The sequence below is a fragment of the Typha latifolia genome, chromosome 4, assembly GCF_019914945.1.
Source record: "Typha latifolia isolate L0001 chromosome 4, TyphaL0001v2, whole genome shotgun sequence".
NCBI lineage: Eukaryota > Viridiplantae > Streptophyta > Magnoliopsida > Poales > Typhaceae > Typha > Typha latifolia.
Window position 1 is genome coordinate 14946788 of NC_133089.1, and position 14511 is coordinate 14961298.

A 14511-nucleotide genomic window follows, 5' to 3' on the forward strand; every position below is an offset into this window, starting at 1 on the left:
GGAAACAATGACGCAATCTCCTAATCCAAAGCTAAATGGTTGGATTATAACAGCATAAGAAGCATTACTGTACCTTAAAAAAGAAGAAGAAGAAAAAGTCTCCCGTCCTCCTTAATTTGTCGCCGTCGGCAATGGCATATCAAGTCTTTGGGTGGGTCATGCATGCATGCATGGCCACAGTTCTCCGTCTCTATCACCCACCTCACCTCGCCTCACCTCATGAGCAATTCTAATCTAAATCTTGCAAGCAAATGCTATGTGAACTAGGTTGACGGAGTGCATCGATGGATCGCATGTATTTAATAATTCTAATCTAAGTTTGAAAGTTATATTATTAGATCGTCCGGATCTTCTTCTGGAGGAGGATGGCTGTCCTTAAAATTAGGATTCGTAGAAAAAGAGCAAGCGTTTCAGATTAAAAAAAACTATGAAGTGTTGCATGAGGAGAATGTGAGGATATATAGAGTAAAAGAAGAAGAAGAAGAAAAATTAATGTGATGGATGGAGTTATACGCCAAGAGATAAATAGATAGATAGATAGAGATAGGAGTTTCTTGAAGGTCCACTGTAAGTTAATTAATCTTCTTTCACTTTCTTCTAGTCTTCTGAACAAACTAAGCTTCAATTGATATCAAGCTTAGACTAGGAGAATGGTTCACAACCCTTCTTATTATCCCACTATTATCGAAGAAATCTCCTCCTCCTTTTATCTAACATAATTATTAAAGAAAACTAGTTAGTGCGGCTTATAATCTACGAATTAATTTACTTAATAATATAGACTCAACTTTCAAGACTGGGTTTGCTGAGAATTTAGTCAAAACTAGTGACGTAATAAATGGAAGTTGAACCAATTAGAGACTTGTAGAAGCCCCAGGGGCATTTTGGGCAACTGGGAGCAGAGAGAGTGGCATTTCTGTAGTTCAACTATATAGCAGGGTCTAAAAGCATCCCCCCTTAATACCAACAAGAACAAAAAGATAGAGAGAGAGAGAGAGAGGAAGAAAGAAAGAGAGAATATAGAAAAGCCAGAGAGTAGGTTTGTAGGTATGGGATAGGACAGCTCCCAGAAAACACCTCTCTCTCTCTCTCTCTCTCTCTCTCTCTCTCTCTCTCTCTCTCTCTCTCTCTGCCCCTAAAAATCTTCTCTATCTCTCTCTCTTATTGTTTTAAAAAGTTGGAGTCCTGCTTTTGGTGGAGAACCAGATGCTTTAGGATGTGTGAGTGGGTTGTGTTTTTTTTATCTCTCTTATTGTTTTCTCCTGCCTATTACTCACTCTCCTTCTGTGTGTGAGAAGGAATAGAAAGAAAAAAGAAAAAAGAAAAAAGAAAAAAGAAAAGAAAAGAAAAACTCTTCTCTCTCTCTCTCTCTCTCTCTCTCTCTACACACCTTTGGAGCCCTTGAAGTAACTCTCAAACCCACCTCCCATGGCCTACCAGCTTATTAATGCCTTTGCTTGCAGTTGGGATCCATGAGAGAGGGCAACAAGGCTTGAAGGTGACGGCTTTGGTTGTGTGACTCTGTGGCCTCTCTCTCTCTCTCTCTCTCTTCCAATCTATTGTTGTGTTGCTCTCTTTGGTTCTATGAGAGGATTCATTGAAAGCCAAACTAGTTTGGTCCTGAACTTGGATTTTTGTTTTGTTTTTTTCTTGGATCTTTTTTTTTCCTTTGGTGTGACTGCATCCTGGGTAGGTTCTGCCATGTCCTTTTTAGATCTTTAATTTGAAGGCCCCCTCTCAAGATGGGTTTAATTTCTTTGTGATTGGCCTCTGATTATATGATCCAAGGGGGGGCTTTTGATGGCATCTCTACTGTGTCTTTGATTTCTCCTTTGCTTAACTGAAGAAGCTTTCATGGGGATTCTGCAGCCTCCTTTCTCCTTCTCTCTTCTTTGTGATATAAGAAATTTGCTTCCCATGAGCTGATATTTCATGTAATGGCTCCAAAGCAAGTTCTTCTTTTTTCCTCCTTTCTGGCCTTCAAACATTCAATCTGCTCACTACTTCAATATGAGCTTCAAGATCTCCAAACACCTCCTTTTGTCCACATAAAATGATACTTCTGGAAGTCCCCCCTCCTCCTTCCTCTCACCTTTGATCTTTTAAACCTTTTCTTGAAATCATGGTTTGAAGCCCTAAGATCATCCAACCTTGAGTACATAAAATGATGTATTTTGGGTTTTATCTTTTCCTCTTACAAGTTCCTATTATCTTCTGTCTAATGACCATTTCTATCACCTTTCAGGCATCCAATCAGGTGAGGAGGTCAAAAAAGGAGGGCCTGTGCTCTTTTGTGGGGGTGCTGGAGTCTTGATGCTTGCTTTGTTACCTTGAGGGTTTGTTTGGGAGCCTAATTAAGTCCTTTGTTATGCTGGAGGCTAAGCATAAGAGCAGGCCCAGGTGCAGAAGAGCTATTGGGCTGGTACTACTGTTGGAAGATCTGGGGAAATTTGAGAGAAGCTCTCCTTCAGATGTTATCCATTGATCACCCACCAGATCCCTCATGTTCTTCCAAGCTTTCAGTACTGAAAACTGATGAGGGGGATTCTGAAGATCTTGCCTTCCAAGAGGCAGATCCACCACACCTTGGTGGCACCCCAACCCCCAATTTCTCCATAAGGTAAACAGTTATCTTCAAAATAGTTTTGTTCACCACTTGCAAATCTTTTAGGGTAGGGAGCTAAATCTTCAGAGATCTAGCCATTCATCTGGAAAGTGGCCGCCTTTTTGGCCACCAACTTGGTGGCATATGTGTTAGTCCATGATGACAGATGCCTATAGTATTTGCCTAGTTTGTGCTTCTAAGTTTTGATTCATTCAGTTAAACAGATTGCTGAAAGGTAATTGGCGAAGCAGCATATGATATAGTTCGAGTTGGTTCATAGTAAAACTCTGATGGACATCCATAATAGATCTGTTATGTCACGCGTTGTTTAAAGCTGTCAACACTATATAATTTGTGGCCTTCATAAGCATTGAGCTTGATCGTATAGATGTGTCTGTTTGGTTTCAGAAATTATGTTTCTGCATCGAGGAGCAAAGGCATTGGGACTAGTTGGCCATTTCGTCCACAACTCTTGCAACTTTGCCTGAAGCATGGCGTCAAAGATTTATTGCCACCTTTTGAACCTCCTAAGTTGGTGAGAGGACAGTCTCGTCATAAGGACAAAGAACTCGGTCAAGTTGTTGCCCGTTCAGAAGCTGGACAATTTTCACCCAATTTGGACCTGCTTGAGCCTAAACATGGTGGCCCATCAGATGATGAGCAAAAAGATTTTAGATGCCACTCATGTTTGCCACCAGATAGACTGGTCATAGGGTGTTTAGATCATTCTCAATACCCATCAACTGAGGACGGAAAATCAACCGTCAACCAAGGAGACAGTTTTGGTGAACTGATCCATAGCGATGCCAAAACTGCGACTGCTGTGACAAGTGATGATCAAACTGAAGAGGTTTCTATTCAGATCAATCAACACCTAACGCCAGTGTCTTTAAATTACAGTGTGTTAGAAGTAAACCCAGAGATAGAGGTTTCTGAACTTGCTTCATGGCCCCAGAAGCTCAAAGAACAGCATGAACCACTCAAAAAGAATTGCAGATTGGTAGTCAAGTTGGGTTCAATAGCAGATACCAGCCAAGGAGAAGACCTAGTATCTAATTCTAGCACTGTATCAGATCCTATGGCTTCGAAAATTTGTCCTGTTTGTAAAATATTTTCCTCCACGTCAAACACCACTTTAAACGCTCATATAGACCAGTGTCTTTCTGTGGAGTCCAATAGCAAGCAGGCTGTATCAAACTTCTTGAAACCAAAGGTTAAACCAGCAAAGAAGAGATCGATGGTGGACATTTACATTACAGCACCCCATAGCACCCTTGAGGACCTTGACAGGAGGAATGGCACTAACTGGGCTTTAGAATTGGCTTCGGTCGCAGCAGTCAAGGAGGTTAGGGCAGAGACTCAAAGGCCAAAATTATTGCCACAGGAATCTAGTGATAGTAAATGTGAAGGAGCAGTCTATGTTGATTCGAATGGCATAAAACTTCGAATTTTGTCCAAGTTCAATGATACACTACCACTTGTGTCGCAAAAGGAACTTAAACTGAAGAATAATGTAAAATGCAATGAAAGTAAGAATATTTTGATCAGCACGAAAAAACACCTCAGACCAAAATACTCGAAGAACAAGAAGCTGAAGGTGCATGAAAAGAAACTTTGGTCATCCAAGCTTTTAAAAGCCAAGGTATGTGGTTCTCTTATTCTTTTTGATACTACATATTTCTTATATGTGATCTTCCCTAGATTGCTGCAAGTTTATCCCTTGTACTCTCTCAAGCAAATTGAGGCCATATTTTATAGAGCTTAGTGCACTTTTTATCTTAACATCATGAAAGTTAGTGCTATTTATCAACTTTCGCAAATCATGTTGAAAAGGTGAGTAGGCATTCTAGAAAAGGAAAAATATGTTCCTAACAACCTCAAGTGATACACAGGATTGTTCCCTATGCATTTTATGCACTAATGCACTATCTTATTCCTGACTATTTTTCATTTTTTTCTTGATCCTATTGACTTAGTTTTATGCTTGACGTCTATTTCTTGGAAAAAATTTCAGCTTGTTCAATTTTAGAAACATCCATATCTAACTTTCGACTTCTTGGTGTGCAAAGTAACTTGCTTGCTTCAGTACACTTCCTATTTTAATACAAGTTTTGACTTTTAGGGGACATAGTAATTATAACAGTCGTCTTAGACATGTTTTTACCATAACAGTGTCCCTAGGCATATTATGTCAAAAAATAAGTTTACTAGGTTAGATTGTGTCTTCTGAGCCACAATTTTGTATGCTGATAGCATATACCACTAATTCAGGCACGACGAGAAGGAGAGAGCCACAAAGACATTCGTCAGAAGGAAGAGTCATTAACAGATTTTTCAAATGTTCCAGAACAATCCATAAGCAGTGTATCTGCTACTCTAAAGCAGTGGGTGTGCTCTAAGCGCTCAGATCTTCGAAAAAAAATGAACAGTAAAGGCAATCATAGAACCATGAAGAATCTGGTACCTGCAACTAAGCAATTGGGTGGTAATATCCAGTTATATTCAGATAACTTTCCTGCTGTGGAAGGCCACAGGGTACAATTTGGTAGGCTATCTGACGACATAGTGACTTCTCAAAAAGTTAGGAATGTTGATTTCCTGTCCAGCCCAGTTCGTTCCATGGATGCCGAAATGGAAATTTCTCCAAACCCACATGTTTCTAACTATAGACAGTCAACGAAAGGTACTTCGCCAGCCAAATCTCTAACCCAGAAATCATCTAGATCATCAGAGCTTTCAATATCTTCTACAGAAAGAAAAAGTAAGAAGATTAACATGTGCAAGAGAGACAAGTCCGATAGTCCTTATAACATGTTAATGACACCTGATTGTACTCCTTCAGCTAAATGCCAGAAAAGCTATGTTTTGGACAAGAAGTTCCAAGCTAGAAGTCCATCCTTCTCACTAGAAGCATTAAAGTTTGTACAAAGCAACAAACGAAGTACATCTAAAACATTCCGCAGGCACAGAATGATGTCAAGGACTGTCAAACGAGGAGAAGAAATTTCATCTGCTCTCACCGGGGAAATGCATGGCTCTTTTGAAAATCTGGATGTTGACATCGCATATGCAAACAAAAAGATGAGGACTCGTCATTCTAATATCTTTAAGTGTCTTATACGTTCTGGAACAGGGAATATTTCTAACCATGCCATTACTTGTGGAAATGATGTGCGGGAATCTGAACAAAGAGAAGACGGAAGCAAAGCAGACTGGGGACATAGTATGATGACGAATCCACCTCTGGATTCTGAATGCCATGATCCTGAAAATGAGATGCAAATTGAGAACCTGGCTGCTAGAGGTAATCTAACTGACTCTTCTATTGAAATTATCGGTGTAGATCTTGCAACCACTGTACCTGTGAACTTGGAGGCGCATCATCAGATTTGCTCTGTAATTGAACCCCCTGGAGAACCAATAATTCAACAACCTTATGATCAGCTAGTGGTATGTCATGCTCATGTATCCTCCAATGAGGTTGTTGACAAAGACATCCAATTGTTAGATAACATGGAATTCAGAAGGGAGAAAGAATCTTCTGTAGTTGAGGCCACAGATTGTCAAGCTGGTCTGGCATCAATCCAAGAATTCAGTGCTTGTTTGTCTAGTCATCATGGAGGAATGGACTTTAAAAATTCCAGAGATAACTCATCAATAACCTCAAATAGGGAAGCCTCAAATCATGACTCTGGCATTGCATTTGATGGGGATTCATTAGAATCTCCAGCTTCAACTGCCTCAGTAAGGCCTTTTCCATCTTTAAATGACTTCACATTCACGGAGCCAGAGTCAGACTTGTTGATAGGAGGTGGTGCTGTTCAAGATAAATTTGGTTTGCCACTGATATCCACAGAAAGTATAAGAAGATCTGATGAAGGGAATGCAGAGAGCATGAATCAGGAAGTCAAGGCAATTCTTCATGTAGACAACTATGAGCAGCCTTCTGATGATAAGCCCTTTTGCTGCTCATGCAGGGAGAGCCTTTCCAATGAGTCTCAAATTTTTAAGCAAAGTGCTACATTAGCTTCTAAAGGAAAGCGGGTTTCCAGGTTACACATCAATCCAAGAGCCTCTTCCTCTTTTACTTACCAAATTCTGAGAACAGATATGATGACCACTTCTTGCTTGGAATCACCTACTCAATCCATTTCTAACAAACCTTCATCAGAATCTGCTGTAAATGTCCCAGCTTGCCCCAATGCAGGTTCCCTGAACCCATCACCTAAAACTGAGGTTCCATCACCTTCAAATCCTATACTTAGATTGATGGGTAAGGATTTGCTGGTGATGAACAAAGAAGAGAATGCACAACCTCATACTCCAACTTTGGACTACCTTGGTGGAAAATCTGTCTCTCCTCTTGGTTTTGGACCATCAAACAACAATGTATGGAAACAGGAGAACTTCCAGTACCATCATCTCAGCAGGTCTGAAGTCATTGACCAGGCTCCATCAATGGCTAATCAACAGATTTCTGCGGCTCAATTTCAGAATGGTTTGATGATGCAACCTGATCAACATTCTCTACCTGAGAAGTCGAACAAAAAGCCAATTCTGCCATGCCGCATGCCTCACATGATGAAAGAGGAAATTCTGATTGATGACTCACCTGGAACAAGTGCTTCACCAACAAATATCTCAGTGTTGAATCCTACACCATCAACACCTTTCTGCTTTCCAATCCAGACAATTTTGTCTAATGATGTCTCAGGTGGAACCAGACCCTTGTTTCCAAATCTTCACCTGAAGCGAGGAAGCAATGCAGAACGCCCAGTTCCTTTTATTTCAAGCCCTTCTATTTTCCAGTCTCCAGCAGGTCACATGAGACCTTTTATATATTACTCGCAGACCTTGCACTGATCATACCTCAAAACAATACTTTTGCCACAGAAGCTTCATTTCAAGTTTCAGTTAGCAGTCAACTTCATAGCCTCTGTGTTTTACTTGAATTTATGCAACTTATAAATCATGGCTGGCCAATATTCAAGTATGTTTTAGGATGGTCAGTTAATAGCCGTAGGAAGCATCATCCAGTGAAGCTGGTGGTATCTAACCGTCAGGAGTTTTGAAATAGGTAAGTATCCTATTTTATTACAGTAAATCTGTGCTTGTTTGAATATAAAACCCTCTTTGAAATTCCACTAGTTTCGTTCAAAGAATGCAACTGTAAATTCATGAATCCGAGTATTCCCTTGGCGATGCAGTTGAAGTCTCCTATTGAATAATCCATCTATTGCATCTCCTGTGCCTTTTTTCTACTGGCAGTGTTGCTCCACTAATTTGTTCACGATGATGGCCAGTTTTGCTGTTGTTATTCCTCTAGCAATTACAATTGACTAACAAGAACAATGTTGGTTGCATAGCAAATTGACATTTGATCAAAAAAAATATTCCAATATTGGTACCTTGCCATGATTAAGGAGGTCATGGGTTTAACTTTAACTACAACTAATATTGTGAAAAAATTATTTAGTAGTTGGTGATTTAGTAGTTTTACTTGATTCAGTTGATAGCTTGACAGTACGGTTAGCTTAGAGGACAGCTTAATAACACAACGGTTTGGAACAGATCTCGACAACTAGACAGCTAAAAGCTCGGTAGAATCTAAATACCTCCGTATCTAAAGAAAATTGGTTTTTTGTCCGGCTTATATTTAACTTTCGGGCTTATGAATAATCAAAAAAAAAATTTGTTGACATGAAAACAGATTCATCATACTTTTACACTTGCTAGGAAAATTCAACCACGCATAAAGAAACAAAATCTACCAAATCTTATCAAGACAAAAAGGATCAAAAGCTTCCATGACGAAGTTAATCGAGTTGAATTTGACGCGAATGTCCAAAGTTTTTTAGGTAGAGACTTGATAAATTACGAGGAACTTTCCTGGAAAATAGTCTCATAGGACTAGAATGTTGTTTTGCTTTAAATGGAGGGTGTTATTTGTAAAATGTCCCGGCAAACTCATGGAACAGATCGCCTGCAGTCCCTGTTCGCAGGAATGCGCTGCATACGATCTGCAGCCAATAAATGAGGGTCCAAGTCCCTATGTATTCATTCACTCACCGCCTCCAGTCCCCGAATTGGTTATCCATCAGATGACGTATTCATCCGCTTATTCTAATCTATATTCTCTCTCTTCCACACCCCCTCTATTCTTCCACTTCGTGGATTCCTTGGTTTCTTAATCCCCGGAACCCTAGTTCGACGATCTTTCTCGATCTTGATGAAAATTTTGCAAGCGAATTGTCGTAATTTGCTTACTTATTCTGGGAATTTCCTTTTCCGAGCTCTGCTCCTGTGCTTGGGCTAGTATCTTTTGGTAGTTTTGTTATGGATTCGGAGGATGAGTGCTCTCAATCGAGTTCTCGGGAGGGGAAGGAGCGAGAAAACCTAGAAAAGGTCGGATCTTTAGGTGGAATTGAGGTGGAGGTCGATTGGGATTCGGGTACTAAAGGGCGATCTCAGATCGAAACAGGGGATGGGGATAAGATCCGAGGGGAATCTATAGAGAATGGTGATGAAATTGGAGGGAAGTATTCGGCGATGGGATCGCCTTCGACTGCTTCTGCGGGATCGAATCCATCACCCAAGAAGGGGTATGGATTGAAGAAATGGAGAAGAATAAGACGAGATTTGAATAAGGAGGGATCTAGTGGAATCGATTCTTCTTCAATTCACAAGCGTCGGCTCTCACTTCCGGAGCCTTCGAAAGGTCGCATGGAGATTAAGGAGAAGAGTGATGCGGAAGACGAGAGCCCGGTCGGTTCGGTGGAGTCAGGAATTATGGAAAGGCCTCAGTTTGCGGTTGCCCCAGGGGATTTAGATCCTGACCTTGGATTATTAGTGACAGCCACTGGATTTAGTGTAGGCGTTGACTCAGATAACAGTGAGGATCGTAATAGCAGGTCATCTACTGCTGCCAGTGGATTAGGGAGGGAGAGAAGCAGAATGAAGAGCTCACAACAGAGGGGTCCTCGCGGAAGAGGAGGGGTAGATGTTGGTAAGAAATCTAGAGGAAGTCAAGCTAAAGCTCAGGTGGAGAGTTTGCATTCTGGTGTCGGTTCCGACTCGAGAACCGACGAAGCAGCTTTTATGCGGCAAGGTAGTGTGATTAGTAATGGAAAGCAAAGTGAAATTTCTGTAAACTATGATGGAGGGCAGACTGATGAAGGTCCAAAAAGTGAGGAGGGCCTCTCAGCTTATTATGAAGAAAATGGTGGCACTGGGAGTCCCTTGAGGGAGGATATAGATGCAGATCCGCAGGAAAAGAATGCTGAAAAGAGTGAGAGCAGTCAATCGGATGTCGACCCTTTTGTTCAATCGATTGTTATGCTTCAGACGGTGCAGGAAGCACTTGAAAGTGGTAAGATATTCTTATTTTGTTTTTGCTTTCTTGTCTTTCGTGTAAATGTCATTTGATGGTATTTTTAGTTTATTAACTTGGATGTTTGACAGAGGAAAATGTGTTCATTTTGTTACAATCATGAAGAAGAATTGAAGATAATATTCAGAATAAAATCTACTTTTAATCTGATTGTTAGTGATACCTTCCTTTGGCCACTACATTTTAATTTGTCATGATTTATATTTTATGAAATTTCATGTTTCTTTTTTTCTTTTTTTTCTTTTTTCGTCTTTTGTCCAGCTAATGTTGATCAATATCATGGCAAGAAAGTTACTCTATCATTTCATTATAGATGCTTCAATTTTGAAAGTTTCATGTTTACTGCTTGTTCTGTGGTTTTGGCTTATTGCAATCTATAAACTTTCAAACTTTTGATTTGCATTATATTAGTGCCTTTGGTACCATCTAGAGCTGTTCAGCTCTTTTTATAAGGCATACTTTTTAATTTTCTTAAATCTCTCATCTATATGGAGTCTGTATAAGGAAATAGTTGCTTCTATATATATATATACAGAGATCTATGAAAACCTTCTAGGAAAAAAGATGACTTATCAAAACAGCTGTAATTAATGTCTCTGTTCCTTAAGTTCCAATTCTTTATCAATAATTTCCCAGATAACTATACTGAAATAAACTTTCATGAGCCTTCTGAGGGAGGAATATTGGTAATCAATCCAAGCGGTCATGTACTTTATCTTTAAAAATTAAAATTGAATCATTTGAAAGAAAATGATCAGTTGCATTACTCTTTTATAGCATTCTGGTATGAGAGATAAATTCTTAGGTCATTACTCATAAGCATAGAAGATGGAGAGAAGAGAGGAAGAAAGAAATTTGAACACTACTTTCTTTTAGGTAATTCTGTCTTAAGAATTTGTGATTGTGGACAGCTAAATAAATGCTCCTTGACAGCAATATAGCAATGCTCGACTTTGTCATTTTCTCTCAAGTTCTTTGGTAATATGGTTTGTGGAACTGTGCATTGTTTTCTGTACATTATTGAGTTCTATTTATCTGTATGTTAGTTTCCGTACACAAGATTAATCCATGTAGTTGTTTATGTAGTTTGTACATGAAAATGATCCATGTAACCAAGGATAAAAAAAACTGACCTGGAGTTTTACTTAGAAAACTGCTAGCAGATTTTGTGACATGTAAAACATATTATTACTCAACTCAATTCATTCTTAATATGATTGAGCTGATAATTTGTATGAGTTTCTATATGCACTGCTTACTGTTGCGAAAATTGCAAGCATTGCACTGAGAAAGCTTGTGAGAATTAGGCACACCATGTCAACCATAACTAATAGCATTAATGCCTCCATTTATAACTTGCAACTGTTTATGCTCGAAGGAAACTTGTTAATGACAATATGATCTGTTTATTTGTGGTATATTCAATTCAGAGATCCAAAAGCTGGTGGAAATTGGAAAAGAACCAATGTTTGATGACTTTGATGGCCATTATGAAGAAACAGTAAGGAGTAACTCATCAAGTTTTGAAGCTCATGTAGTTGAATTGAATCAAGAGAGGAAGGATTTTGAGGAGAAGCTGGAAGAAGCATCAGCTACTATCAAGGTGAAGGAGTCAATAGTGCTTGAGCTTGAAGGGCTCCTCGACAGAAACCATTTACCAAAGCTGAGAATAGAGAGCATTGAACTTCAAGAGAAGTGCAAAGAGTTGGAGGCAGAGCTTGACTCCCTGATAGAGAAGAAAATGGAAGCGGAGATTGAGTGTCTGATCATGACAAGAACAACTCAGAGCTGCAAGGTCCTGGCTGAAGATCAGATTGCTCTCTTTGAAGAGCAGAAATCTCTAGCCAATAATCATATGCAGATGATGCTTAAGCTACAAGACACTGAAAACAGGGCTATCATGTTAAAAGATCAGGCAGAGAAACTAGAGGCTCAATGCAAAGAAATATCTGGGACCGCAGAGGTTTTGAAGCTGCAGAATAGAGCTTGTAAAGCCTCTCTCTTTTGTTTCATTCAGTTGATAATGTTTTGTATCATCTTAGGGATATTCTTCATGCAGCTCTTGCCCCAATCCAGTGAGATTGTACCTACTTGATTTTGTAGAGGCAGCCATGATGTAGTTTTACATATTTGGAGAATTCTTGTGTAAGATACTGGGGCAGAATGAACTTATTTGTTGCCTTTGAATAATCTTTAGTACTTCTGAATTAATCAAGTGTTTTACTGATCCAACCATTTTCTCTTTTAATCCTGAATGTGGATCCTTGTACACAAGTGCGGAAAGCTAATCATTTTGCACTCGTAGTCAATGGAGTATTTCTGACGATCTGATGATATTCTCTACGTGGGTAGTTTTATCCGATTCTCTATTTTGTGGAAAGGTATTGCTTATCTGCTAAAAAATCATCATTCTTGGTTTAAATGAGTCTTGGGTGACGGTTAAGTTCTTTTTGTTTCGACAAGCAATTGCAGTGCCTTATGACTGATGCACAAGAGAAAAGGTTTGTCCAGATATTTGTCTTTTAACTCAGAGAAAGCTGCGTATTAACGCAATTCTACTTAGCTTGGTGCTCCAGATCAATCTTTCACTTGTCAGCCTTTTTGGTTTTGTTCTTGGTTTACAACTATTTGCAATGAGTGAATCAGTTACCTGCTTCCTTGACTTACAGAAGATTTGACTCAAGTTGCATAACCATATGCTAGGAATCTCTGTATGTCTGTGTGTGTTAGAGCTATAATAGTTGATTGTCCTCACAGATTGTAGTTTCATCTTGTTAGGCCAAGTAGCAAGCAAGAGTGGCTGCAGATGTCCTCATGAACAGTGATTCAGCTTGAGTCAGAGCAATTCAATTCTGAATGAAGTAGAAAAAGAATTCACTGCCTTCTGAAGATTTTTGGTTCCATAACATTATTATGCTTTTGAAAAAAGAGAGGATATTTTCTGATTCGCAGATAAGTTTCTATAGAGTAATAGAATATGATGAAAGGAAAAGCTTAGTCAGAATCAGGAAAAGGTGTAGGTCAATAAGTGCTACTAATAAAACAAGAAAAGAAATCTAATGAGAGACTATTGCGTAAGATATTACGATTTGATTCAACAACAACAAAACAGAAGACAACTAGGCACAAGATATTTGAAGAGAATTGAAGGAAAGCAAAGAATTGTAGTCAAATAAGAAGTTCTACCAGCTCCAGGAGAACCCAATAACAACTAGTTTACTACAAAATCTGGAGCTTTCATGTTTAAACCATCTACAACTGAAATGAAACATTAAGACTTCTGCATCTAATTCCAACTGTTTCAGACGTAGAACTAAGAATGACAAGGATCACTAAGCTAGATATCATTGGCTTTCAGGCTTTGGTGGCTCATTGAGGTTGAAATCTCGGAATACATTGTCTGGTTTTGTACTGCTTTCAGGTGATGCTGCAGGCGAAGGGGCAGCAAGGTTCTCTGGACAATCCAATGCTTCCTCATGTGCCCGCCGAGCGCCTGCCCTGAAGGGAATCTCAGATTACAAATCCTGCATCGATGCTCGGCCGCAGGCCCTTTCGACACATGATCAACAAATTCATCATCATGACTTGGGCCAGCTTGTTCAGCTTCATCCACCACAATGACTTCCTCTGCAGTGTTTTTGTATTTGTTATGACTAGCTCTGTGCCCACCTAATGCATGGTGAGTAGAAAAGCTCCTGTTGCATTTCCTGCATTGATATCTCTTACCGCCCATCTGCGGGCTTTCTTCGCAGACTGATTGAAGGACTCTGATCTTCTTTCTCTTTTCATTCTTATCCAATGGCGACTGGTGGCTCGATCTTTCTACATCTTCAGCACTACTCCTGATGTTCTCTGAGTAGCTCACATCCATCACCTCCTCTTCTATGGTGTCTTCCTCTTTGTCTATGGCTCTAGTTCTCCTCCTACTAGGCAATGTATCAACTTCTTGATCTGCAACTGGTGAGACACAACCACCTCTACATATATCCAGAATAGTGGTAGCAGCAATAATTGCTTCACGAATTGAATTATCTACAGACGACTCTGAACAACTCTTCACAGACACAGTCAGCTGGTCTCTCTTTGGAGTCGCCCGCTGACGACGAGGAGCAGGCATTGCTCGTTGTTGCGCCGCAGGATCTGCACAGCGTTGGATCTTCCTCATTATTTCCGGTGGTGGATTCACCCCTTTATAACCTTTGTCAGGATGGCATCTCATGTGGCCATACAATGCCTTAGGCAATAGGAAGGTCTTGCCACACTCCACACAAGTGAAAACCGTCTTAGCTTTGCTATTGCTATTAAAAAACATCCTCAGGTAATATGCCTTTGGCTACAAGCTTGATCTTGGATCTATTGATACCTTTCAGATGATCTCAGCTTGGAAATAATTTCAAAACTCTTTTATCACAGTAGCTGGTTTTGCTCAAATCTTTTCAGTTTCCTACAATGCCCAAAAGCCATAATCAAGAAAGAGACAATAAAAACACCTTCAGTTTCATCCAAAGAATGAAAG

The 14511-nt window shown here is 39.7% G+C and overlaps 3 protein-coding genes across 7 annotated transcripts; 2 read left to right on the forward strand and 1 right to left on the reverse strand.

Moving 5' to 3' along the window:
* Positions 1–999: 999 nt before the first annotated feature.
* On the forward strand, positions 1000–7833 carry LOC140786757 (uncharacterized). 5 transcript variants are annotated; one of them, XM_073135386.1, is made up of 4 exons: positions 1000–1220; positions 2246–2620; positions 3014–4247; positions 4877–7833. In XM_073135386.1, exons 2-4 carry the CDS (start codon positions 2472–2474, stop codon positions 7466–7468), a joined length of 3975 nt encoding a protein of 1324 aa, XP_072991487.1. In that variant the 5' UTR covers positions 1000–1220; positions 2246–2471; the 3' UTR covers positions 7469–7833. The 5 variants fall into 5 exon arrangements, with proteins under 5 accessions (XP_072991487.1, XP_072991486.1, XP_072991488.1 ...); XM_073135385.1 differs by having other exon boundaries at positions 1205–1498; XM_073135387.1 differs by lacking the exon at positions 1000–1220 and adding an exon at positions 1227–1689.
* Positions 7834–8668: 835 nt separating this feature from the next.
* On the forward strand, positions 8669–12227 carry LOC140787343 (WPP domain-interacting protein 1-like). Its single transcript, XM_073136215.1, has 2 exons — positions 8669–9974; positions 11426–12227. The coding sequence occupies exons 1-2, from the start codon at positions 8942–8944 to the stop codon at positions 12088–12090; spliced, it is 1698 nt and encodes a 565-aa protein (XP_072992316.1). The 5' UTR covers positions 8669–8941; the 3' UTR covers positions 12091–12227.
* A 1105-nt stretch (positions 12228–13332) lies between these two features.
* Positions 13333–14307, reverse strand: LOC140786019 (zinc finger protein ZAT2-like). The gene has a single exon (XM_073134180.1). It carries the CDS (start codon positions 14305–14307, stop codon positions 13333–13335), a length of 975 nt encoding a protein of 324 aa, XP_072990281.1.
* Between the last annotated feature and the right edge of the window lie 204 nt (positions 14308–14511).